At 45.1% G+C, this 27,390-nt stretch overlaps 3 protein-coding genes across 4 annotated transcripts; 2 read left to right on the top strand and 1 right to left on the bottom strand.

Moving 5' to 3' along the window:
• Positions 1 to 126: 126 nt before the first annotated feature.
• Positions 127 to 968, bottom strand: ungb (uracil DNA glycosylase b; the record flags this gene model as incomplete). Its single annotated transcript, XM_083670750.1, is given in 5 exon segments — positions 127 to 237; positions 239 to 277; positions 617 to 697; positions 701 to 795; positions 941 to 968. Coding segments are annotated over 5 exon segments (354 nt in total), but the record flags the coding sequence as incomplete, so codon positions are not given.
• A 120-nt stretch (positions 969 to 1,088) lies between these two features.
• On the top strand, positions 1,089 to 6,324 carry svopb (SV2 related protein b). The gene is made up of 16 exons (XM_083670340.1): positions 1,089 to 1,204; positions 1,474 to 1,622; positions 2,237 to 2,322; positions 2,518 to 2,616; positions 2,824 to 2,895; positions 2,996 to 3,120; positions 3,579 to 3,642; positions 3,775 to 3,900; positions 4,061 to 4,189; positions 4,400 to 4,473; positions 4,623 to 4,699; positions 4,876 to 4,980; positions 5,134 to 5,245; positions 5,460 to 5,541; positions 5,638 to 5,727; positions 5,882 to 6,324. Exons 1-16 carry the CDS (start codon positions 1,143 to 1,145, stop codon positions 6,128 to 6,130), a joined length of 1,701 nt encoding a protein of 566 aa, XP_083526466.1. The 5' UTR covers positions 1,089 to 1,142; the 3' UTR covers positions 6,131 to 6,324.
• Positions 6,101 to 25,445, top strand: ssh1b (slingshot protein phosphatase 1b). Of its 2 annotated transcripts, XM_083670338.1 has the most exons (16): positions 6,101 to 6,231; positions 6,813 to 6,977; positions 8,846 to 8,883; positions 13,489 to 13,589; positions 14,934 to 14,998; positions 15,240 to 15,361; positions 15,528 to 15,596; positions 16,031 to 16,096; positions 16,581 to 16,775; positions 17,033 to 17,126; positions 17,345 to 17,473; positions 17,754 to 17,800; positions 18,024 to 18,170; positions 18,310 to 18,510; positions 19,391 to 20,042; positions 20,351 to 25,445. In XM_083670338.1, the coding sequence occupies exons 2-16, from the start codon at positions 6,897 to 6,899 to the stop codon at positions 21,515 to 21,517; spliced, it is 3,174 nt and encodes a 1,057-aa protein (XP_083526464.1). In that variant the 5' UTR covers positions 6,101 to 6,231; positions 6,813 to 6,896; the 3' UTR covers positions 21,518 to 25,445. The 2 variants fall into 2 exon arrangements, with proteins under 2 accessions (XP_083526464.1, XP_083526465.1); XM_083670339.1 differs by lacking the exons at positions 6,101 to 6,231; positions 6,813 to 6,977; positions 8,846 to 8,883 and adding an exon at positions 10,994 to 11,349.
• Positions 25,446 to 27,390: the final 1,945 nt, after the last annotated feature.

Below are 27,390 nucleotides of genomic sequence, written 5' to 3'. Positions count from 1 at the left end.
TGCAAGAGCACAGTCTGCTGTCAGCTGAGGGTATTACAACAAACTTGTTGGAACATTTACATTAGATACAATCCAAACTCATTTTCATATCTATCCATTTAAAGTATTTCATGTAACCTTAAACATTTAAAATATAATGCAACCCTCCCCCATAAGATCAGAGTGCTGCCCAATCGATGGGTGCCTTCCCTGATCTCCTGTGTGTTTGCATCCAAAGAAACCAAGATGAACAGAAAAAAGGAGAGAGGGGTGAAGTCTGCAGGATGTGATGACACCTCTGTAAAAGATATGGTGTATGCATAATGTCAACATTAGAGAAGATGTGTACTGTAGTAGCAGGGGTAAGATAATGCAGAATTTGGACCAATGGCTATAAGTTGAAACACAGGGCTGAGGTCTGACATCTCTTCTCTCTGACCTTTTCTCAATTGTTAGAAACTTGATTCCTCGGGTCCTCTTCTCCGTCCTCTGCTCACTTCCTACTCAAAACCCATTGGAGAACAAGATAGGTTCATCCCCTTAGATATTCTCCTCCAATGCTTTTTGAGAAGAACGAGAGGAATGGAGTTTCTAACCACTGAGAAAGGGCCGAACTCTCCGTCTTGGCCATACCCACCCTGTCGATGGCAGAGCCCTTCCTCTGGGCGTAGGAGCCCCACAGCAGGAAGACCAGGCCATGCAGATGGCAACTGAGCCACTAAACTACAGCGTCAGTGAATACCTCCCAGCCACGCTCCCCATGGGAGGTAGGCTGACATGCTCGCTCTGTCAACACAGAGTTCAGCAGCAGGACACCTAACACCACAGTGCAGAGAGAGAATCCAGAGTAAGCAAGAAACTAACAAAGTAACTGCATTTCCATAAGAAAGTAATACCTCAATGATAGCTACAGACAGGCTGAAAAGGGTTGAACAAAAAAGGTGTTGATGACGTGGCATACCTTGTTTGGCCCATCCTGTAAGATCACACCCATGTATATGTTTACAGTGGCTTTAACCCCACCCTTCAACTTCCTTAAGGTTTGTGTTCTGATTGGATGGCTAACTGTAATTTGAGATCATTGTCCCAGCAGATTATATAGACAAACAACACCTGAATGCAGGTACTTCCAGTCACCACTCACCACTCGTAGGCCTACCGAAATGAACAACTGGGGGAAAACATCAAATATAAGCTACAAACAGTGGAGAAACCCTGAAATCAGGTACATGTGGTTTATATTATACAGGTTTTCTCCTATACTGCATTCATACTTAACATGTATATGTAACATATACGTACAGAGTATGTGTAGATAAATGACCTACTTACAGGATTAGTGAGACCGCATACTTGTCATAGGAATGATGTTTTTGTTGTTGAGACATACAGTACAGTATGCTGTATGGGGCTCATTGGGACGTTTTCATTTTCTACACATAGTCCTTGTTGGGAAGAGTATTGTAGTATTGAAGAAGTATTGTTGTGTTGCAGTGTGGTGACATTTCGAGCTTCAGGAGACAGTCTTCGTCACACTGATGAGGACCAGTGTGCTAACTATGAGATCTGCTCCACCACTAAGCAAACTGTTGACCTGGGGGACCACAGGTCACGGCCCCACAGAACTGATCACCGTATTAAAGGTAATTAGAGACAGTATAACTGTTTTAAACACTCTTTTCCAACATCTCTTGAATACTTCTTTGATGTTAGAGGTGGTCTGATGCTTGGGAACTTTTATAAACAGTAGTTTATGAATAGCAATTGTATTAGACCCATACAATTACGTGTACAGGGCTTCAGCATGATGTTCTGACCATTGTTGATTAATTTCATCAACACTCTTTGTCAGAATCCCTCCCTTCATTGACATGAGAAGACCTGCACATTTTGAAACATTGCATGACCATGTTATCTTGAATGTTTCCCAGGCCCTCATGCAATTAACTCTAATTGAACACAAACTTGTCTGCTATTGTATAACCAATCAGTAGCTTCCTAATAGAATACTATTTTGACATCATCATCGTGCACCTATTGTATAGCACCTGTCCATCTGTTGAATTGCTGTGTTGACAATTTCATATCATGGTTCACAATGTGCATTAAGTCAATGCTGGTCTGTTGTGTTAAACACAGTATGTATGGGTAAGTTTGTGAAGGACGGAAAATGTAATTGAGTAAAAGTATGTTGGCCACAATATTTCCTGTGTTTGGCAACTTTCCACACATCTCTCTGTCTTTCTCATCCCTACAGATACCTTTACAGTGGATGAAGCAGTGGAGGCCATTGGCTTTGGAAAGTTCCAATGGAAGCTCTCTATCCTAACTGGACTGGCATGGGTGAGAGAGTGGTCATGATAGGGATTCCTCGACATAAAACACAGTCATCAGCTTAGTGTGTGTGTGTGTGTGTGTGTGTGTGTGTGTGTGTGTGTGTGTGTGTGTGTGTGTGTGTGTGTGTGTGTGTGTGTGTGTGTGTGTGTGTGTGTGTGTGTGTGTGTGTGTGTGTGTGTGTGTGTGTGTGTGTGTGTGTAGATGGCAGACGCCATGGAGATGATGATCCTCAGCATCCTGGCCCCTCAGCTGCACTGTGAGTGGAGGCTGACAAGCTGGCAGGTGGCTCTCATAACATCGGTCAGTCTTTTTCCTAACCTTCATCACTCCATCACATAAGCTTTATCACTTTCAATTTATGACATACATCTTATCATATTGGCCCCATTACTCCATTTAATTGCCTTCACATGAGTCTTCTTTGTATAGCCTTCATTATGTGTCTGTATACAGTATGTTATTCATTAACATTGTGCTGATGTCATCATGCCGCTGCATCTCATTCAGGTGGTGTTCATTGGGATGATGCTCAGCTCCTATCTATGGGGGAATGTATGTGACAAGTACGGCAGAAAACTAGTAAGTCTCTGTTTGTGTTCCTGTATGAGATGCAAAGATGATTCAATCAGATACGCTATGGTTGGGTGACAGGTGTGACAGGTGTGTGTGTTGTTAACAGGGCCTAAATATGTGTATGGTGTGGACTCTGTACTACGGCTTCCTCAGTGCCTTTGCCCCGATGTATGGCTGGATCCTGGTCCTCAGAGGTCTGATGGGCTTTGGCATAGGTGGAGCCCCACAGTCGTGAGTGCACCCCATAAGGCTTGCATTGTTGAAGGAGAATACAGACTTTTAACTTTACTGTACAGATTAAATAAATGCCTCATTTACACCAATTTTATAACATCCATGCATGAAGGAGAAGAAAGACTATCAGTGGGTTTATCTGCAGTGGAGCCTGTCGGGCTAAATTAAAAGCTCACACTTCTGTTATTGTAGCACATTTGCATTCTCTCTTGGGACTGTTAGACCTGTGAAGACAGCAGAGCAATAATACTGGTCCAACCAGAAACAAAACAGGTGTATTTTTAGCCTGGAGTGATATAACCTGTTCCAGACTTCATTGTTCAGAATCCGAAAATACTGTCGAGGGAAATACGCCCATGTTTTTTGTATTCAGTTGCAGACAATCAAGATGTATTGCATTTCAGTGTTTATCTCAGTTGTATGCAGTTGTATTTCAGCCATGCATTTTCTTTCAGGGTGACATTGTACTCAGAGTTCCTCCCAATGAAGTCAAGGGCCACCTGCATTATGTTGATTCAGGTGCTGCTTATGCCTTGGTCTATGGATAGTGTTTTGCCATGCCATTCCTTTCATCTCATAATAAGACAGACATTTCTGTTGCAGTGGACATCCCAGGGAGACTAATCCCCTTCTGGTCTTTGTGCCCATCAGATATTCTGGGCCATTGGCGCTGTGTTTGAGGTCCTTCTGGCCATGTGGATAATGCCCACTTTCGGCTGGCGCTGGCTGCTGGCCCTGTCCACTGCACCACTGGTGGTCTTCGTTGCCCTCTGCTTTGTAAGTATTGCCAGTGAACTAATACATACAAATATTTATGTTTTTGAAAACAAAACGATTGGAATGCATCACTCAGGGTGGTGCAATCTGAATGCATTGTTAAGAGGATGAGGTGAGTTCTCTGCATGTGTCAATGCATGTGTGACTGTGTCTGCTGCAGTGGTTGCCTGAGAGTGCCCGCTTTGATGTGCTGACTGGTAACAGAGAAAATGCTCTGGCAACATTGCGTCGCATTGCTGCTGACAATGGGAAGACCATGCCCCTTGGGGAGCTGATTTCTAACCAACAGGTGAGGCAATATAAAGGGTGTGCTGTTTGTCCAGGTACGGTTGTGGGGGGAGGGGCATAGGTTCAGCGAAAACATACAAAATTAAGTCTGGGCATCTGTCTGTGTGAAAAGACAGTGTTTATCTATGATGAAACCTTTTTTCTATGAATTACTTACTGTACACATTTCATATGCATAGGGTTGTGCTCTTTTTCCATATTTGTGAGGCAGGAGGATCGTGGTAGGATCAGAGATCTCTTCACCTCTCAATATCGTAGGACCACTCTTCTTCTGTGGTTTATATGGCAAGTTAGAGATTGACCTCTCATTGTCCTGGGGTCTCATGATCACCATATATTGTTTAACCAATGCACCCTTTCCTCACTGTTTTATAAATTAATGATTTGACCCTCTGTGTGACTTACTGTATGTGTTTGTATGGTTTCTGCCTCAGGTTTGCCAATGCTTTCACTTACTATGGCTTGGTCCTCTTGACCACTGAGCTGTTCCAGGCAGGAGATGTGTGTGGTGGTGAGTGAAAGATGCATGCTACTAAGTAGACACACACACTTTGCTTTATTTAGATACTCAGGAGCAGAAACCTCTACATCGCCCCACAACAGTCAAGCATATTATATAGCCGTTGCCTTTTCTGCAAACCTGTCTATCTGCTTTCGGAAACAAATATTAATATTTTCTTCCTCCAGTGACCCAAGGTGCCAAGATTGAGCCAAGGTGTGACCTGGAATGCAACTACTTGACATTAGATGACTACAAAGACCTACTATGGACCACTTTAGCTGAATTTCCAGGCGAGCAGTTAGTAGATAACCTTTATGACCCCACAATGCAGATGGTAGATGCAGTTTGTTGAACAGATGGTTTCTGTTGGCCCCTTTGTTTGTTTGTTTGTTCTCCACAGTAGTGCAGCCATGACAGTTGGTTTTGTTATTCTGTCACTGCAGGACTTTTTGTGGCGCTGTGGGTGATAGATCGGATTGGCAGGAAGAAAAGCATGGCGATGTGTTTCCTGATGTTCTCTTTGTCAATTCTACCCCTGTATGCTTGTCTTGGGAGGTAAGTGCTGTCTTCACCTTGGATGGGAGGGAGAAACATTTTAATTAGGAGCTTCACATATAATAGGCCCAGTCACTGATTAGCTATAGAGTCTACTCCTTAGCCCTCTCTCTGTGCTGTGTTCCACTGGCCTTGGTTACTTGCAAACATCTAAATTCTGTAAATTCAAAGGACAACTGTAAAATACTTTTCCACTCTGATTCTCTCTATATAGGACAGCTCTCACAGTCTTCATCTTCATCGCCAGAGCCTTCACCACTGGGGGATTCCAAGTTGCTTATGTTTACACACCTGAGGTAAGCTCAAATCCCAGAGTCTGCTGTTTGTCCAACTGAGTACATCTGAGGAATCTGTGTGCAAACTTTGTCCTTCCCGCCCTATGTTTTTTAAAGGTTTATCCCACTGCCACTAGAGCTCTGGGAATAGGGACTTGCAGTGGGATGGCAAGAGTTGGTGCCCTCCTGACTCCCTTTGTGGCACATGTAAGGAATAATGGACAACCTTTTAGCTTTACTCACTCAATTATAACTGTACTTCTATTATGATATGACAGACAAAGCATGTACAGCCTGTCTGGGAGGTCCCCTTCTGGCTTGTCAAGAGGACTGTTACTAACCTCCACCTGTTTCGGCCCAGGTGCTGCTCAAGACATCATTGTACCTGACACTGTCTGTGTACTGCGTCTGTTGCCTGCTTGCTGCAGGAGCGTCTATGGCCTTGCCCACTGAGACTGCAGGCAGAGGCCTTCAGGAGTGTAGTGACCTCATAGCCGAACAGGAGATGACTAACCAGCAGTTTGTTGGCTCTACCTCTGAGGCTTCACCATCACACGGCAACTATGGATCCCATAACCAAGGGGAACAACAGGACAGGACAAGGCCCTAAGTGGAATGGAATAGACCTCTAACACGATGTGGTGTTACAGAGACTATCTATCCACGAGAACAAAACGCACCACTTTTAAAGACCGGTTATGAATGATCATTGTGAGTCTATTTATTATATCTTGAGAGACTGTAGTCCAAATTGATGTGAAATGCCAATAAAAATACATTCAGCATTGCTTTATTGCAATACAGCATCATGTGTATGCCTGTTCTGTGAGTTGTGTAGGCCTACTAGTATGAGCCTTTTCTTTAATTCTCTTGATCAAAATGTGCAAATATTTATGTTAATGCCGTTCATGACAAATAGCCTGTTATTTCTAGGGAGTGCAGTAGCCAGTCTGGCCAGAGTCACCTTGACGACATTGGCCCAATGACAGCGCGCACGCAAACTGGAGTAGCCAATCATAGCATTCCGGCAAAGTGTCAGAAGCGGTCTCTGCATGTCATTTCTGCTCCGCATGCAACCTGCGCTGTGTTTTGTTTGTTTGTGCATAACATGGCAAATGACACACATGGAGGAAATGTCATACTTGTTTACAAAACTGCTTGTCTATGACCATTCTGAAACGAAGTGACGAAGATGAGCGGTGCGGAAACAGATCATGGGTTTATCAGGACGGTGAAATCAGATGCTAAAAATATTTAATGCGATCCTGAAGTATTTCTCCTGTGCTGCACAGGGACAATCTCGGCGCATCTTGTCCCAGTGCAACGCGCCTCCTTCCCCCTATCAAAGGACTCCCCTCCAGAAGCAGTAGCTAGCCATGGCTCTGGTAACCCTGCAGCGCTCTCCCACCCCTAGCGCAGCATCCTCTGCCAGCACCGCCACCACCAATGCGGGGGAGGTAAGTGGAAACTGACTAGCGCTGGGGTTGTGCGCTCTGTAGGCAGCACTGGAGAGGAAACGCCGAGGATGCGACCGATAGCAATGTGCCACATCCACAATAGGCCCAGTACCGCGCTCGGCGCTTCTCAGTTATCAATTGAATTGTGTCAATTTATCGAGATCGGCGATTTATCCAGGCCTGACAGTTATTCTTAAAAATTATGTATTGATCTTGCGGAATTATTGGCGTAATGAGTAGGAAAATTGTCGTGGCCTATGGTGGCTTGTAAACAAAATCTGAGCCGGGGATTAGTACCAGAACAATGCACTCATTGCATTTGTGCAGGCAGCATTTTAGTTCCTATCTTAAGCGTATTGTTAAAATCCAACAATGCCTTATGATACTGTATAGTAAGACTCGTTTGGGATCTTGCTTTTACACATTTAGAAAGCAATTCCTTTCAAGTCATCTGTCAGTATATTCTTTGTACATAGATTCGATCAGCTCATAAGTGTCTTTCCTGACTAGGAATGTTTATAATAATGTAACACATGAGCTTGAAATCATATCGAGTCATTGGGATGTTGGGTGATGCTGCATTTTGCCACCCGCTGATTACAGTGTTCCCATGACTGTCAAAATACTACTGTGTAAGTGAGCTGGGCTTATGTTTCAAAACACAGATGAGATCATAGTTAGAAGGTATGGCCAGTAGAGGGCGCTGGTACTCTATAATGTACTGTACTACCTTATAGCCTACATGTGTATACTATGAGTTTCATTCCTCAAAGTTCAGTAAACATAATGTGCATAAATCACTACTGATCTTCCATAATGTATTTTTTTAAGCATTCCCTTACACTATGACTTACAAATTGGAATGAAACTAAGACTTGAATAGCCACATTGGCTGGGAGCAGTTCATAATTGCCAGCCAGAACACACACACACACACACACACCACACACACACACACACAGAGGAAGGCTGACTGCTGCAGCAATGATGTCATACTAATTACATCATTAACGACACTGCTGCCTGCAGAAATGATTTCATACTGATAGGTGGCCAAAAGTAGTCTAATCTTTCATATCCCCTGCGTAAACTGTACATTTACAATTGCATTTTCTAAATGATTTTGAGCCGTACCACCAAGTTGTTAGACATGGCTCCATTTGTGGCATCAGACCTGCCTGAACTGTTCCTGTCACTGACTGTGTCAAGTGTATGTGATTGCTCTAATGAAGGCATACAGTACAGTGCACTGACTGTGCTTCATAACACATTTATAGACCAAGCAATATAACCTGTAACTAAAAGTCTGGTTTGGGTAAAAGAAGCTGTCATGGATCACACAGGTGGCTTCATGCAGTTTGACTTACTGGCAACAATCACACCCACTCTGCCCTCTGTCTTCACAGGAGTGGCAGCTCCACTCTCACCACTATGGTATTGAATTACATCTTCACAGAGATCAGAAACCTCAGTCAGTGATAGTGTACCCAGATGATTCTCACTGATGTCCACCACTAGAGGGGTCTGAGTCATTATGGCTGAGAGTAGACCTACTGTATGTCAGTGATATTGTTAGAAGGTACTGTATCATAGAAGGCCATGTGGATATAGGTCATCTATCCATGGATAGATAATGCACGGTAGTTTAGTAGTTCATGCCACTGTGGTCAGAACTAGGAGCTATGGTTGCAGGGTTGGTAGTTGCTAGTGCTTCCAGAGGTTACGATGTAGGCCTTAGCTTTTGGTCCATTACTTTAGTCGCACGTCCCACTTATCAGTTACTCTAGGTGGGTTTGAGTTTAGTAGACTGCTTACTGTAGCATTCAAGTTTGTGTCGGTTAATGTTTGTCTCTGTCTTTGTCTTGCAGGATTTTGGGAGTGATGATGATCGGAGAGCAAATCAGAGGTATGCCTTTTTTTTTTCTTCATACTTTATCCAAAAATAAAAGGATGAATACTTTGTCCTTTTATCTACATGATGGAAGATTGCATACAGTTAAGCAAGAGCACTTTTAGTACAGAGATATTTGTAATCTATATGGAAATATTTCCAGCCTCCTTTGGTGCCTAAACGAAATGCCTCTGGTAAAGGCATATGTCCAGCTGCACATAGGGGAAGAGTTTCAGCTCTCATGCTTCCCAGAATAGTCATGATCTGTTGTGCTCCATTTTAGGGAGGGGATAGTATACATTTTATAACTAGGAAATCACTCTGTTTCCCAAGCCATATGGACACTGACACTTATATGTACAAATTGAGTTCACTCTGGGCAGAAGAGAACAACTGTGATGCATCATTTTGCAGTGCATGTTATTGTTAAGCAATTTCAATGTCCTCATGATATGATGCTGTACAGCTCATTTGTTAGTAAGGCGGGAAAAACATGTTCCATGAGGAGTTGGGAGTGAAATGCACAGATGGAATGGAATCCTCTGCTCTGCTAAAGAAGGATATGATGTAATATTGTTTTGTCAGGACTTGTCTATCTCTAGATTAGACTGCCAGTTTCTTGGTCAGAGAGGGGATAAGGAATATTTGGTCATGTTGTTCCTGGCTGCACAGTCAGTTCTCTACTCAAACCTGGGCCTTGCCGCTGTCACAAACGTACACAACCCAGACCTTACCCCATCTCAAAGACGCTGGGGAAACATACAGGGTGGGCGAAGATTGTAACAGAGACATGATAGATGACGTTCTCCATGGTAAAATATACAGGAAATAGAGGAATGTTTGAAGGAGAGAACATTTGGATGAAGTAAATCTTGGGTGAGGCAGAGCCAAATGACTCTTCTGTGTGTGTGTGTGTGTGTGTGTGGGGGGGGGGGGGATTGTTTACATAAACCCAAAATACATTTGTATTTTATTTTACCAGGTAAGTTGACTGAGAACATATTACCATTTACAACAACAACCTGGTGTTGAGTGTGAGTTGCAGGGGAGAGGAGAGGGGAGGGGATGAATGAGCCAATGGAAAGCAGGGGATGATTAGGTGGCCATGATAGTATGACGGCCAGATTGGGGATTTAGCCAGGACACCGGCGTTCACATGCTTACTCTTGCGATAAGTGCCATGGGAACATGTGTCTATGTCAATACCAATTGCCTCTGTGAATGATATGGGCGTTTTCCCAGTACAGCAAACATTCACCTTCAGATATTTGGGTCTCTGTTCACTTTCACTTTGTTTAGATTGATCTGGATTCAAGTCTTCAGAATTGAGTTGATTGCAATGAAGAGGCACCAATGTAGAGTCTGGCTGTAGGGCTGTAGGGCGTAATAGTTGCACCATTGATTATTGAAGAGTCTGTGTTGGCAGCAGCCCAGTCCACATTAGAGCTGCTCCTCTCGTCTTGTGTGTCTCGAGGACCCAGTGATGTCAGCATGTTTGTCTCTCTGAGGGCCATACTGTATCAGTCAAGCAGAAACCTGATACATATTTTATCCTCCAGCAGTCCTTGGTTCTCACAGCATTCTCAGCGAGAAAAAACAAGCACTAGGCAGAGTTATGCAACAGCCAGAGAGAGAGCTGACCTCATGACATGAGATGTGTGTGTGTGTGGGTGTGGGTGTCAGTGTCGGTTTCTGAATGTATGAGCTTGTCACGGTAATCAAAGTAGCATTTAGCTTGAATTGCTTGAATTGTTTATATGTTTGGAGTGCTGTGCCCTAGACCCGGTGTTCTGTACCTACTTTAATATGCCTTTTAACGCTTTGTGTGGAATGCTCGTCAGTAGCATTGTTGCTTTTGGCTGAGTGAGGGACTCTTCAGAGATCCTTTGGGATTCTTCATGTTCAACAGCTTCTGACTCTGCTTGGTGACTCAAGTTGTTGTCGAGCTAGTTTCCCTGCCCTCCGACCCAGCCGATGCACAACATGCTTGAATGGTGCTTTTGTAGGGAAGTGTTGCGGAGGGAGTGCTGATTGCCCAAGCGCGTGCTGTGAGGAGATAAGCTGGTGCTCGTGGGCAGGGAGCAGGCAGAACAGAGCAGACACAGAGAAGACTGGTCCTCAAAAACATCACTGCTACAGAACGGGAGGGAGAGACGTGACGGACTCACCAGACCAACACAGGATACACGTCTAGTTCAACCAAATCTGCGGCTTCCTTTTAATAAAGCATACTTGCGCTTGGAATACTGTGTGTATACAGTATATATACATTACGTGTATATATATATTTTCACCTGGAGGTGCTATGAAAGCTTAATCGAAGACTTTTCTGAGGAGATCTGTAGACAGTAGAGAGGGAGGAAACCAGCGGCCAGCAGGAACTATGCATCTGGTTGTGGAACCGTCGCAGGACGCCATGCTCACCATGGTGCCTCACTATGTGGAGAATGCGGTCCTGGCTCAGAGAGAGATCTGCCGCATGTAAGTCCTCTCGGCACGCTTACTACAGAGGAGGCACTTCTGAGTGCGTCACTCAGTGGCTTCATTCCTGAATTATTTGTATGTGGTGTTGAAATTATAGGGTTTTTTTTGGTGTTGAAATTATAGTTCACGATAGTCACTGGAATAACAGCAATGTTATGTTAACAACTTTTCACTTCATGTCTCTTCACATTTGTCAAGGGGTGATCATTTGAATCGTTTCAGACATACAAAGCTGGCTTTTTCATCTCTTATTTTATCCTACTGTTTTTGTTACTTCCTTAGAGTAATGTTTACATGTGTTGTACAGTTGCTCTACAGTAGTTGTTCTTCAGTGATTCTTTCAGACCAGCTGTTGGAGAGACAGACACTCTGATTGCTCAGTAACAGTGTAGTGGACAGTAACAGTGGAGTGGACAGTAACAGTGTAGTGGACAGTAACAGTGGAGTGGACAGTAACAGTGGAGTGGAGAGTGGATTGCCAGTATACAACTATGAAGTTGTTGCTGTGTGTTCACATACATTGCATCTCTCTTGTCTCTGGCTTTGTATTTTTTGATATTCAGTACTGTACGTCCCAAATACATCTCGGAATTAGACATCTTAAGGGTGTTAATAAATAAGTAACGACATTCACATGGTTCAGTACTCTCTGACCTCTCGCCCCGAGCCACTCTCATTACCATTACCATCATCATCATCATCATCATCCTTTAATCAGGACAGTTTGAACAGAAACAATGCTGCCACGTAACAGGGGAGGAGAAACAAAAGGCCTTGTGACAAGTCCCACTCTGTCATAGCAGGCTTTGTGTGTGGTGACAGAGAGAGCAGCCTGTGTGCAAACAAAGCCACACTCTGTTCCTCCTGGCCAGTGTTGTGTCCAGCAAACGCCTAGCTCGCTTTCTCCTGGTCAGCACTGTGTCCAGGACAGTCAGGGGACAGAACAGCGAGGAGGGCCTATCTCTGGGCAGAGAGGGGAGGGCGGTGGCTAGACAGACAGACAGACAGACAGACAGACAGAGACACACACACACAGAGACACACACAGAGGCACACAGACACACACACACACACACACACAGACACACACACACACACACACAGACAGACACACACACACACACACACAGACGCAGACACACACAGAGACACACACAGACACACACACACACACACACACACAGACAGACACACACACACACACACACACAAACAGACACACACACACACACACACACACACACACACAGACAGACACACACACACACACACACACACACACACACAGACACACACACACACACACAGACAGACACACACAGACATAATACGACCCGATACGATACAGAGCTGGGTACAATTGCCCGGTCATCCCCAAAAGGTCAGCAGACCTAATCAAGTTCTGTCAGTTCATTATCAGAGGGGCATATTTCATCAAGGAAAGGTCTCTGAAAGCTGCACCAGTGCAAGTTGCTGACATTCACTCGCTGACGAGCTTGAGAACGTCCTTCCACGGTCACTGAACTTTTGAAAAGCAATTAACCAGTCAGCCCATGCCTCTTACCTAGCTCTGCTCCCTCTATCCTGCCCTCTGTGCCTGTCTACATCTCCAGGTTATTCATTTCAATCCCTGGCTCAAGGGGAAAACAAGATCAGTAGAATTACAGTAATCACTTAATTGATGAGTGTCCAGAATACTGGTGGAACATGGGCTGTAATTGAACCACATGAGTCTCAGGAGAGATGGTGTGCCATGGCCATTGGGTTCTTCTCTATGGCTTTCTCACCTGACTCAAGTGATCACCTGTCAGAGACCTCATAATGACCAAATGGGTCGTTATGGCACAGATGTTCTATGCCAACAGAGACATGAATGGAGGATAACAACATGAGGGGAAAATGAACAGATAGAGAAGAAAGAGAAACAAAGAGTTGTTCAAGCAGTCCAATGTTTTTCTCAACAGGCCCATGCTAATCTGATATCCTGCTCTTTAACCGACTTACTGTATGAAGCTTTTCTTCCACTTCTCCAGTTTTACAAATGCTTCTCCTATCACTATGTTACAACGTCAGGGTGGATTCTGAGTCTGAGACGTCTGTGAACCACCCCCCCCCCCCTCTCTGTTTGTCTTTCAGCCTCTCCGAGAGCTTCTTCATGGTCAAAGGAGCTGCACTCTTCCTCCAGCAGGGCAGCAGCACACAGGAGCCCAAGACCCCCACACACCATAAACATGCAGGTAAACACACACAGACACACACTGTGCTCATTGTTTAGTGCTCTGTGACAATGTCTCTATTTGGTGAGGTGGCTTGGCCTTTGAGACAGCGCCTGTGATTAACCCATGTGCGGTGAAGGGTTAGTTACCAAGCTGTGGCACTTTGATTGAGTGCCTTCAAGTCAGACGCTTGTCCACTTTTTACAGTGATATGATTGGTTGAAGTGACCCAAGAGCAACCCAGTAACATTTTTCCAATTGTTCTTTAAAATGTGATTGAAAAGGCAAACCAAACAAAAAGGGTTTTTGTAGATCCTGCTTCTTTGATTGTTACATAAGTTCACCAAGCTAGACTAACCAGCCTGCAGCTGTGTGTGTGTGTGTGTGTGTGTGTGTGTGTGTGTGTGTGTGTGTGTGTGTGTGTGTGTGTGTGTGTGTGTGTGTGTGTGTGCCTGCGTGTGTGTGTGTGTGTGTGTGTGTGTGCCTGCGTGTGTGTGTGTGTGTGTGTGCCTGCGTGTGTGTGTGTGTGGGCCTGCGTGTGTGTGTGTGTGTGTGCCTGTGCCTGCGTGTGTGCCTACATGTGTGCCTGCGTGTGTGCCTACGTGTGTGCCTGCGTGGGTGTGTCCCTGCGTGTGTGTCCCTGCGTGTGTGTCCCTGCGTGTGTGTGCCTGCGTGTGTGTGCCTGCGTGTGTGTGCCTGCGTGTGTGTGCCTGTGTGCGATACTGAGAGTCTCATTGCAGTATCTATAGAGATAGTTCTATCCCCTCATATGGAGTCCAAACACAGCCCCTTACTCTCCTCCCCCTACCCCATGATACCCAGTTTTATCACAAGAACCATGTTCAAGTTTATCACAAGATCAATGTTACGTAGCAGCCAGATTCCTTGATTACAGCATCAGTCATTCAGATCAGTGCTCTTCTCTAAGAGGAATCTTAGCCCTGATTATTGTCCACACATGTATGACTGTGTTCCTGCATGTTTTTTTAACAGATAAGCCTGAAGGTTGTACTTGAGATTCGATGTTTTGGAACACTTTTCCTCTTTATTTTCAACTTCTGTCATGAGATGTGTAGGCTTTGGTCTTCCATGCGTAACAGACATCAGTAAATGCGTGTGTTTATGTGTCTGGTATTTGAAAACCATGCAGGAGGGTTCAACCAGAGGTAATGATCTGAAGTGGGGCCCAGAGAGGGAGGACGGTGCTCAGAGTTGAACAGAACTATACAATATACACTACTACAATGTGGCTGTATGGCTATACTGTATAACCCATAAAGAACTACTGTATATGTAGGTGTGTTTAGGATCATTACTTGGACACAGTTAAATGGATTGTTGATGTACAGTATGGCTTTCTTCCAGGTGACTTACCTCAGCATCTACAGGTGATGATCAACACCCTCCGCTCGGAGGACCGCATTAAGCTGGTCAGTAAAATACTCCCAAACACACCTCCATTGTACCTCATACCCAACATAATCAACCACAAACACAATTACTCACTCTTCTCACACACACTTTATGCCCCCCGATAACATACATCTTGGCACTTATACTGTACTCACACACGCACGCACGCACACACGCACGCACGCACGCATACATGCATGCAGATGATACTAAATGTAACCTATTCCGTCTATTCCTCCTACTTGTACTGTACCCCAGGCGGTCCGGTTAGAGAGCGGTTGGTCAGACCGGGTGCGGTACATGGTTGTGGTCTACTCCAACGGTCGCCAGGACACAGAGGAGAACATCCTGCTGGGGATGGACTTCACTGATAAGGACAGGTATTCATGTCTTTCCTCCACTGTCACTACTCGTAATACAATACAGTATGTGAGGCAAATGTTGCACATATGTATCATTGTGAGGTTTGTTTTTGTACAAATATACTGTTGAAACAGCAGTGTTGATTGTTATCGAAGTGTAATAGACCATTTTTTGCTTTTTTAGTAAAAGTTGCTCTATTGGTATGGTTCTACCGCTATGGAGTGATACGAAGATACATTTAGATGGAGATGGGTGAGTGTCACACTTTTTTCCCCTGCATACACATACCTTACAGTTAGCACACAATGACAAAATGACCATGTTATGCCTTACTACATTACTGCATAGAACGTCTTGCTATGGGAGTGTTAGTACAGGGTCTTACATACTACTGGGTCTTACAGTAACATACACTGATTCTTTACTCTGTTCAAAGGCCTAGTGATGCAGTGTCACTGACCCCTAATGGACAATATAGTACACTACAGGCATTTTCAGAGGCAGATGCGTTCTTGCTGAGCTGTTAAAGTCATCCCTCTCTGTGTGCCGGAGGAATGTTCCATTGGTTTGTGTCCTGAATAGTCCCATGAACCAGCTCAGGCAGTGTTGGTGTTCCCAGACCACTCCACCTCTCTCCTGCCTCATGGACTCAAACTAAACCCACATCTTTTCATCTTTCTCCCCAGAGGATTTAGTGTGACCACAGCAGGACGATCGCATGTCTTCAAGCCTGTGTCTGTGCAGGCCATGTGGTAAGTCAATAGGTTGTTTTTAAATATACTGCATTCCCTTCAAAATATCATGTTTTGATGGCCAATCCGTGAAACAGTATGAATAGTATCTCTTGCCATCTTGAGCAAAACAGTCTTGTGTAATGAAGTTGTATAATGAGTCAATAATGAGTTGTATAATGAATATCTGTAAATGACTGTAAACTATAAAGTAGTGAAGTTATTATGGATGGTGAACTAGGTTGCTGAAATACCGGCAGCTTTGCATCCCTGCACCTCCTACTGGTCGATAGTCGTCAGTGCCATATAAATGTCCTGTCCATACTCAGATCTCGTTCACAGTAGCCTTGTTGTTTGCTCCCTTGTGTCTCCTGTTAGTAAGAATCAACAACCAGACTGATGTATCCTAACATTAGTAGAATTAGCACAGCTGCTGTCCGTAACCTGTACTGTCACTGAGTCGGTCTGTCTGCCGGTGTCTGTATGTGCCTGTCTGTGTCTGTAGGTCTGCGCTGCAGATCCTCCACAAGGTGTCCGAGGTGTCTCGCAGGTACAACTACTTCCCCGGGGGCATGGCTCTCACCTGGATGGGCTTCTATGAGAGCTGCATCACCTCGGAGCAGAGCTGCATCAACGAGTGGAACGCTATGACCGACCTGGAGACCACCAGGCCTGACTCACCTGCCATGTTTGTGGACCGGTAAGACCTCCGTCATTCACTTCAGGGGTTCAAATCAAATGAAACTGTATAGCACATTTCCTACACCAATGCAATGCAATACAATGCAATTTAGATGGAAACAATTCATTTAACTGGTTCAGTTCAGCTTGACAGTCATTTGACATGGTCTTTTAGGCTGGCTTCATATAGTAGTTGTTAAAGTCTCTGGGATCAAATGATTAAATGATGAAGTGTCGTGCATTAGTAATATTGATGTATTGATTTGTCTTGGACAGGCCAACGGAGAGAGAGAGAACAGAGTGTCTTATCAAAACCAAACTACGTGGCATCATGATGTTCCAGGACCTGGAGAATGTCACGTCTAAAGAGGTATGTGCCATCAGGCCTCATAGGGGCCTCCTTGCCTTGTAGATTCAATTCAGAGAGCCCTCTGGTGTTCTGGTGGGGAAAATGTCACGATATGTAAAACTAACTTGACTGGATTCCTTGATTGTGTTGGGGAATTAAAAATAAAAAGTAACTGCTTCTAATTTACCATAAGAAGTATGGCTTTGTAGAGTCTGTACACTAATCCTAACCCTTCTCAGATCCGTACGGAGCTGGAGCAGCATATGAGCTGTAACCTGAAGGAGTACAAAGAGTTCATTGATAACGAGATGCTGTTGATCCTGGGTCAGATGGACAAGGCCACTCTCATCTTCGACCATCTGTACTTGGTGAGACTTTTACCCTCATGACATCCATACCCCATCTATCCTCTGTTCTAACCTCTAACCCCAACTACACTGCTACTGTGACCCTGGAGCAAAGTAGGTAGTTACTCCCTGACCAAGGCTGTTTAATTTGTTCCACTGAACATGTCACTGTTATGAAGAGTTTATTTGTTAGTTAAAGTAGATCGTTTTATCCAAACCCTTGACCTGAGTATCTCGAGTTGATCTTTACCCTTCATCTGAGTTTGAGCGATGCTCATTTCTCTGTTTGCCCCTGTTTTAGGGCTCTGAGTGGAACGCCTCTAACCTGGACGAGCTAAGGGACTGTGGGTGAGTGTCTAAACTGCTCGATACCTACCAGCCCCTGCTCACAATCACCTTATTGTATTGTTGGTTGTATTCCCCTTCTAAATCTTCTATATCTACTTGTGTGTCAGGTCATCATTGTATCTGTCCTCCAAAAGGCCCCCCCATACATAAAGGTGTGTGCATGAATGTGTAGCACCACTTCACCTAAGACTGACACATGTTTTGTTTTTTGTTTTTGATGTAGTGTGGGTTACATCCTCAACGTCACCAGGGAGATTGACAACTTCTTCCCGGGGACGTTCTCCTACCACAACATCCGTGTCTATGACGAGGAGGCCACAGACCTGCTAGCACACTGGAACGACACCTACAACTTCATCGTCAGAGCCAAGTGAGATCCTCCTTCCCAAAAAGCCTATATGAGCTTCATATTGCTGCATGCACAGAAAGTGTGTTGACGTTTCTTTCTTTCTTTTTTGATGCGGAAGTGGTTTGAAGTGGTAAATTCTGAGTATATTATTGTCCCACAGAAAGAACCAGTCCAAATGCCTGGTCCACTGTAAGATGGGTGTGAGCCGCTCTGCCTCTACAGTCATTGCCTATGCTATGAAGGAGTACGGCTGGTCTCTGGAGAAGGCCTACAACTTTGTGAAGCAGAAGAGGAGCATCGCTCGTCCCAACGCTGGCTTCATGAGACAGCTGGCAGAGTACGAGGGCATCCTGGACGCTAGGTGAGTCTGGGTTTATTTCACACTTCACATTTATTTGAGTTGAATGGGATTGTTTTTTAGTTTTTTTCACACAACACACTTTGCATCAGAACAAAACTATTTAAAGGGGCCATCTGGGATTCAATCAATAACAATGTGGTCTGCCCGCCTAAGCTAAGGGATGGGGCTGGAGAAATGGTACCACTGTCAATTTCATAGACGGAGCGATGGATGCAAGGACTAACCATCCATGAGATACAAATTTGAGTTTTAACCATGTTTTGAAGCTATATATAAAGTGTTTGTTTACAATTACGTGTAAAACAAGCTTATATTTTTTGGTTCGGATGGGGTAAAACAGTTGAACTTATCTCATGAGGCGTTGATGAGTTATATTCTTCAAGAATCAATGGCTATATATCATTAATTTAGAAGTTGAAAAATGTATGTACCAATCCCAGATTGTCTGATATTGCAAAGAGTGAAAGTAAGTATGTTTGAAAACACAGACATTACTGATATTACTACACAGATTCATTCAGGGTTCTTGAGGTTTACCAATGCCGTTGTTTTTCGTAATCAGTGCAGTCATGAATAATCTCATAGTCTACAGTTTATCAGGCTGTACCGAGCTGTACTGTGCTGGCACAGATGTTTTTCTTTCACATTGCATTTTAGAGCGTAGTTCAGGTTGTTAAAAGCTCGTCTGGTCCCACAACATATTTGGTGCCAGCCCACTTGTACTCGTGCTGAGGGGTGGGCAACTGTGACAATGTCTAAACCCGCCTGTGTTGAGGCCGGGCAATTGTGAGGTTGTCCAACCAAACCGGTCCACTAGGTTGTGGTACTATATAATTTGTTCCATACATTCCATCACCCCCCCCCAACCCCCACCCCCCAGTAAGCAACGACACAACAAGCTGTGGCGGCCCGAGGCTGGCGAGGACCCTTCAGATGAGCTGCAGGCTTCTGGCCAGTGCTGTGGCCTGGAGGTTCCTGGAGATGAGACCCCCGTGCATGAAGATGAGGCCTGGGGGGGCTGCGGGGCCTCCCCCTGCAGAGGCATGGGCCTGGAGGTGGAGCCCCTGGACCCCCTCAACTACAACTACTACTTCAGACGTCTGTCAGACACGGCCCTGGACAGTGAGCCCTCCACCCCCGTACGCGGCCCCCCACTACTGGGCATGGAGAGGGTGTTCATCGAGATCGAGGACGTGGAGAGGGATGCCCTGCTTGAGGACGAGGGCTTCCCCATGGCCCAGCTGGCCCTGCCTGGTGAGGGCACAGCTGCCCAGACCTGCGGACGTCTGGAGCCTCTGGAGGACATGCGTCTGCGGCTGGAGTTCAGCACCGTGGAAGAGGAGGACGAGGAGGAGGCGCAGAAGGAGGAGGCAGAGATGGCAGCCCTGGCCCGAACACCAGGAGAGGGAGCGGCGGACAGCAAGGAGGAGGAGAGCAGGCTAGGTCTTGCCAACGTGAACCGCTTCAACAACGAGAATGCCAATAACAGTAACCGCCTGGCTGCCAAACGCAGCTGCCCTGCCACCTTCGACGTGAGTAGAGAAGCCATTAGACAATCTAATGTTACCATTAACAGGAATTATGCTGTGAGGGTTCATTCATAACTAGAACTGGTCTAGTAGGCTATATTGCAGACATTAAGCCTGTACAAGTATGATGTATTGCCATAAATGTAATATTTCTGTCATTATTTGATCACATTTTACTCCCGTAATGACTTCTGTCAGAAATGATAAGCTCTATGTTATTAGTTTGCAGACCTGAGGTAATTTGTCTATTATTTCCTCCATCTTTGTGCCTGACCATGTATTCCCTCTGTCTGTCTGTTTCTTCTGTTTAGGACAGTGCTAGCACAGGAAACCCTTCCAAGGTGAAGCCCTCCTACCAGTCCTGTAAAGACTGCCTGCGTCTGCCCCCAGGGCGGCGCTGTGAGCGCCCAGCCGGAGGCCGCACACACCGCCTTAACCCCACACGCCACTGTGGGCTCCCCACCATCTCCATCGACCCGCCTGGGACTCACTTTGCCCCCACCCCTGCACCTCCCCACTGTGCCCCTTGCCCCCTCCCTGCCACCGTGGCGCGCCTGGAGGCCTACCGCCAACGCCTGGTGTCTCCCATGAGCTGCGAAGAGCTGCCCCGTGACAGGTGCTCCCTGGAGACGGAGGACATGGATGAGTTGCAGGAGGATGAGGAGGAGGAGGAAGAGCAGGAGCCCCGAGGGAGCAGGGAGGCTGGGACTGGAGTCATTACAGAGCTAACACTGCTGAAGCTCAGCCTGGAGGGGGAGAGGCCAACAGCAGCAGCAGTGGCTCCTGGTGAGGCTGCAGCGCTGCAGCCAGAGCTGGGAATGGAGCCTCCTGGTGGTGAGGTAGAGTTACTGCAAGATTCCCACAGGATGGGGATGGGGCCGGAGCCGGGGCTTGTAAGGCAGCGGGCAGAGCAGCTGGAGAGGCTGTCAGGTCTGGCCATGGAGGGTCTGCCCTCAGCTGGGCCCCTACCTGAGCAGATGGAGCTGAGCTTGGAGGGGCTGGGGGTGTTGGTGGTGGAGGACATGGAGGTAGAGGGGAATGTAGGGGGGCAGTCAGAGACCCCCACCACTAGTTGTGCTGTCACAGCTGTAGACCCCCGGATGAACACCACCCCAGTGATGTCCCCACATGGCTCTGCCCTGACCCGCACACCCGTGTCCTCCCCCTACAGCTCCACTCTCGCCCGCAGCTCCAGCAGCGACAGCCTCCACAGCGTCCGTGAGGGGAACACAGGCCTGGTCCGCCAGCGTGCCCAGGAGATCGAGGCTCGCATGAGGCTGGCCGGTCTCACCGTTCCCTCGCGTCTCAAACGCTCCAGCTCCCTAGCCAAGCTGGGAGGCCTCACCTTCTCCACCGAGGACCTCTCAATTTCGGCCACCTTCTCCTCAGACCTGGCTGACGCCCAGCTTCTCACCACCGAGCCCCTGGCCCGCCCCCCAGGGGACCCCTCGGAGCCCCCTCCCACCCCCTGGAGCTGATTATACACTGCTGTTGGGTCTGACCCACTAGACAGGCTCAGTCTGGTTGCACCACAGACAGGAGGGAGCTGATGGAGAGGACCAAGGAGCTGTGGAGAGTTGTTCAGGGTCTGTCTGCAGAGGAAACATGCCTGGAGATTCCTCTCTGCCTCTTGGAAGATACAATTGGAAGATATGGTTGAGAGGAAGAAAAGAACAAAATAATTTGTATTCCTGCTATTAATGTACTGTGTACTGTATGTTTATCAATCCAAATAAGAGATATTATTGGAGACGATACTCACGAAGGAGCTCAATGAATGTGTGCAACTGAGCCCCTGTCTGTTTGATCCACTCTTAATCTCCTCGTGTTCACCTGAGCAGACTATTGGAAAGTGAATCCTGACATGTTTTCCAGCCCTTCTGCTGTTTCGGCGTCACTAAGCGACTAATCCTATGAGCATCCTCCTGCCTCTCATGCAAAGCAGTGCACCTCGGAGACTGTCTTGGTCAAAGACTTGTTTTGTTGACTTGCCTCTCTCTCTCCGCAATGGCTGGTTCACCCCGGCCTCCTCCATTGAGGTCCTTAATGTAATAACGTCTTCAAGTCGTCAGTAATAGTCTTTTCATGGCAGCCTAGTGTCAGACAACATGTCCCCGTCACGGTTAGAGCTCCCTCAGCGTGGGAGCAGCAGACTGAACCTATCACGCATGCTATGGATGATGGGAAGAAATGCAGTTTAGAAAATAATATTGAAGAAATCCCCTCTCTTTATGTTCTCTTCTTGGAAGGATTTCTTTCTTTTCCTTTTGAGGTAATTTGGGTCATGCATACAACGCCTAGAGGGAGCAAGTGAGCTTTTTGTTTGGCCACAGCTGGACTCTCAGCACTGTTTTGCAATGACAATGGGCAATCTGATGAATAACTAACTTACGTGTTAGTCGCTAAAACTAGAGGTCAAATGTTTGGTGACTGGATTTCACAAAGCTGCATCACTATACTGTACCCCTGTGGTAGTCCTCTGTCCCCCACAGACCAGCTGTAGTCAAAGCCATAGTGTCACCTGTCTCTGATCACCCCTTTACCACTCTGACTCTTTCAAAGGCAATGAAATAGGTTGTGATTGACTGAAGGTTTTACAAACAGTATTCTTCAAATTGTACATATTGCCACACAGACTGTGAAGCTTTAGTCTCTCAAGTACTCCCCCCCCCCCCCCACACACACACACACACTTCATTTGTTGAGCTGTGGTACTTAAGCTATACAAGACTAAATGTTTGACACTGAGGCCAAGGCACAACAATGGTATTGCAGTATATTAGTGGCCACTAAGACGGAGTCCTTGCCATATATTTAAACATAACTACTGTTTTAGTTATCTGATACAACATATCTGTTTTCACCTATTTATTTTAACTGGCTTGTTTTTGATTTGCTTTTACATTTGTGCCAGACCAAGGAGTTCCCAGTTGTCCCAGGCAGGCAGCAGTATCTGTGTACAGCACACAGACCTGTAATGTGATTTAGCTGGAGCTGTTTGTGGAACAGAAAAAAAAGCCGCTTTCTCAGCCTCTTGGCATTAGCATGGAAGAGCTAACAGCCAAACAAGGAAGTGGAGACAAAAACAGCCTTGGCATAGCAGGAACAAGCGACAAGTTTACTCCAGAAAAACACTTTCATAGCTGTAAACTACATTCATATGACAGTGAAGAACTCCAAATCTGACTGGGGATCTGCCATCCTAGATGCTGTTAGACCAATGCTCCTCTTAATTATTCCCTTTATTTATCAGACAGATTATTTATGTGTTTATGTTCTAATTTGATAAACTGGCACATAATATGCAGGTGGTTGAGCTCTCTCACAGCCAATCTAAAGTTGCTTCTTTGCCACAGGGTATTATTTGTTTATGAACGTTGTGTTTTTTGTTTGTTATTACTAATGCATTTGGCACATCGACTGTGCAAAGCTAATGTTAACTGATGCCAGTAGGTGTGCAGGCGCATGCATCAAACACTGTTACCATGTTCATATAATGTGAGTGCTCTGGAAAGTTATGTGTGAATGCAAAAGAACTGTAACACCTTCCGAGGTTATGAATTGTACATTTGTTAATGACACACGGTAGTACATCACGTAGACAGATGTTTGATTTGTGACTGAACAAAAAAGCAGGACTGTGAGTCGACCAAGCTTCTCGTCATGTTCCTGCAGTAACGATCATGAGAGGCGGTGGTTTCTGTGTGTCACTCAAACATAGCCTGCTAGTCTAATCAAATTGCATTTACTTTGAGTTCAAGCCACAGAATAAGTATTTACTTGAGGTTCTGTGGTCAGTAAATACTTTGATGTTGTTGAAAAGGGCATTTAATGCCTGAAGGCATGGTAGGATTTTGCCTGTGTTCACTGGTAGGTATTCAACGATAGGAAAAGTAGGGGAGAAACTGGGAGCTTGTACAGTAGGTGCTGAGCTGTGTACAAAATGTGTTTTTCCATGATGACCTTTTAACAGTAATATACATGATTTAATTGAATCCCTCTGAAATAAATAGTTTCTCGAGTTTTTCAAATGCTTTGCACTTGAGGTTAGTGTGTTCACCATTTAGATAACTTGGGTTGCCCTTAATTTGAATCCCCCTGTTGTAAAGCCTTCATATGACTGTTACGAGCATGATGTCATGTCTGACATACAGTAACAGGTTGTGATCATTTATAGCAACAAGAATCCACTAGGCCAAAAATAACACTAGTATGAAGGGTGAATTGGTAAGCACTGGAATCCTGAAAGTTCAAATGTTTTATTATACACCACAGTATATGACACTGTGGTGCTTGAGTTCAGATGATCTTTCTTAGCCAGTTGTGCTTCGCGGTCCAGTATGTCATGCTCGTAGCAGTTTAACAGTAGGCCAGATGATTGAAGATTCACATGCTGTCAAAATCAGTGTCTTCACCAACTGCTGAATCACCGCTGTATGCTTAATCTGCTGCACTATGTATGATTGTTTGCATCATTGTTTTGATTTGTTGTATATTTCTACATAAGTGCCTTAACCCTGGCCTTAGCTCTGTCCTACTGCACCGCAGGCTTTGCAGAGTCATTGTGAATGAGTGTATCCATGGAATGGCCACTACTGTACATGCCCTATGCCCCCTAATTATTATCTTGATGCCCCTAACCCTCCGGTAACATACATCATGACACTTATACTGTACACACACACACACACACACTTGCTTGACAGCCATCAATCTAAATATTTATTTGATATTGTTGAGACCAAAATCTGAGGGTTTGCATTTGGACGAACACAGTCACTGAACAGACTGTCTGAGAGCCACAATACATTCAGGCATCTTGGGGCACACTGGCCCTGACTGACAATCCTTCAACTGGTCATTACTGCTGAGTGATGGGGAGTGATGGCATCCACATGTGTCTGTGTTAAGGTGAAGGCAAAATATAGAGACATTGAGACGAATGATGATGGGGATACTTACAGCAAGAGTACAAGTCGCCATCATACCCCAAATATTCACCCCTTACCATGAAGACGAGCTTGAAGAGATGTTTTGTAGATATGGCATGAATGAGTGAAAATCTCTAAAACATACATAATCACATTGAGAGTGAGTTTTTTGTTACATTGATTGTTTTTGTTAGTTCTTTTTATTTTGAAGCTGTAACTTATTGTTTGCACTGTACATTGGCAATGTTAATGTGTAATGCACTTTTTTACATTTTGTTAAAATGATGTCCAGTCAATGTGTATCATGGAAATAAACCATTTCCTCTCTGCATAATGTATTTACTTGACTGTATGGACCATACTGTGTACTGAACAGAGAGGTGTTGTTCATGTCTTCTTATTATCCCTTACAAAAACACAGACATTATCAATTGGTACCAGACACCGTCTTTGGCCAATGTTTTGTCATTCTATTCACCCACATGTTCCATACTGAATTGCTTGCACGTTGAACTTTATCAAACTGAATTATGGCCCAAATAAAAGCCAATCTAATTTCCTAAATTGATCTGAGTACTTAAAACAGACGGTTTAGTTTCCACCATCTGATGCATACTTTGAGTCTAACATTTAACCATTGTTGAATACTTCAAATTAGTTCATTGGTATCTTTATAGTATGTTTTACACATAAGGCCTGATTTGTGTGTACCCCCTATAGACAAGCACAGTTGTAACTATGAATTAGAGGAGAGAGCTAGTATGTCTGAAATAAGGGGGTCATTAGAAATCTGCTTTTGTTTTGCAGGGATGTACAGGGAAGGCTTTGAGCCCTCGCTCACATTGAACAGCACTACTCTATCTGTTTGACTTTGGCTTTTGACATGGAGTTATTGGCTAAATGCACAAGGCAGAAAGAACTCTTATTGAATTAGTCAAATGATGCCATTCTGACATCACGGGGCAGGGATGAGCATGGAAGCATATGAGACTGGTGACAGAGAAACCAGGACTCCTTCCAACAAAAAGACTCTGTCGTGCTGCAGGGCAACAGACAAACAGGCAGTCCAGCGGCGTCTACAATTCAGCCCAGGGTGAGTGTGTCCCGAACAACTGGGTCTCTATACTTAAACTACTCTGTACTCCAGTAATGTGACAGATACTTTTTAACATTGGATACATCAACTCTGTGACAGTGTTGAGATGGTTTTGGAATAGTGTAGGATGAGTGTGTTGCCATTAAACAGACAACTTTGCCTCTATGGTTGAAAGTAAATATAGTCATGTGTTGATATGGTACTGTACCTATAGAAAGTAGGTGATGAGTGATGAGAAGCTAGGTTTTGGAATAGGGAGATGTTACAGTCTCACTCTATCTGGGTATTGTCAGGGAAACTTACTTCAGGAGCTTATCATTTGATGTTATTTTGAGTGACAGGCATATATTTGCATTTGTGTGTCAGTCAAACCGGTGCTTGCACGCGTGCATGTGTGTGTTTGTGTTTGTGTTTGTGTGTGTGTGTGTGTGTGTGTGCTGGAACTCCAGGAAAAGGAAATCCATACTCAACCATTTCATTCCACCCATTACACTGATGATGATCCAGAGCTACATTCAACTCCATGTTTGCACTTCGCTGGCCTATCCTAAAGTAAACCATAAAAGTTAGCAGTGGTATTTGTGTAGCTATCTTTTTTTATAACCTACTATTCCTACACAGAATTCCATTGCCACCTCTGCACAGCTGTTACCTATTTGCCTGTTCTATTGTTAGCCGTTTAAATGTGTTTCATACTTTTGAACTCTTCCTAAGGTCCTGGTAGTGTGTTTGTTTCAAAACAGCTTGTCTTGGGACCTTGGGAATTGCTAATAGAGACGGTGCTCTCAGAGTCACACGTCTCTGATAAATGCTCAGTGTTCTGTCATGATATTTGGAAAGTGAGCGAGGGGGAGAGAAAGGAGAGGGAGAGAGAGAAAGGAGAGGGAGAGAGAGAAAGGCAGAAGGAGGGAGGCGATATTTGGGTGAGGCTGTTGTCACAGATGCCTTCCACCGCTGCCAGCTGCTGCCAAGACCCTGCACACACACCCATCCTAAAATAACCTCTCAGATACAGTACAAGCTGTAAGGGCCTTTGCAGTGAGCATGCCACTGTAATGTTAACTAGTCACTATGACATCATCAATGTTGTGAGAATGGTTGAAGTTCATCAGACATTCCCTTAATACATGTGTGCAGAGTGGGCGTTCATGGTTAATTAGATCTCATCAGGTGTTACTGTCCTTAGGTTGTTAGACCTTTTGAGATCACTTATTCAACTCAACCTAAATAAAAATGACTTCATACTGTACAGCTGCCTTTTCTCCTCTGTTCAGTGGTCCATAAAGCTGTGCTGTGGACACCAATATATTCACATTCAATCTCA

Source organism: Argentina silus (assembly GCF_951799395.1).
Source record: "Argentina silus genome assembly, chromosome: 5".
Lineage (NCBI taxonomy): Eukaryota > Metazoa > Chordata > Actinopteri > Argentiniformes > Argentinidae > Argentina > Argentina silus.
Note: the sequence above shows the minus strand (reverse complement) of the source record. Positions and strands in the feature narration are given on the sequence as shown.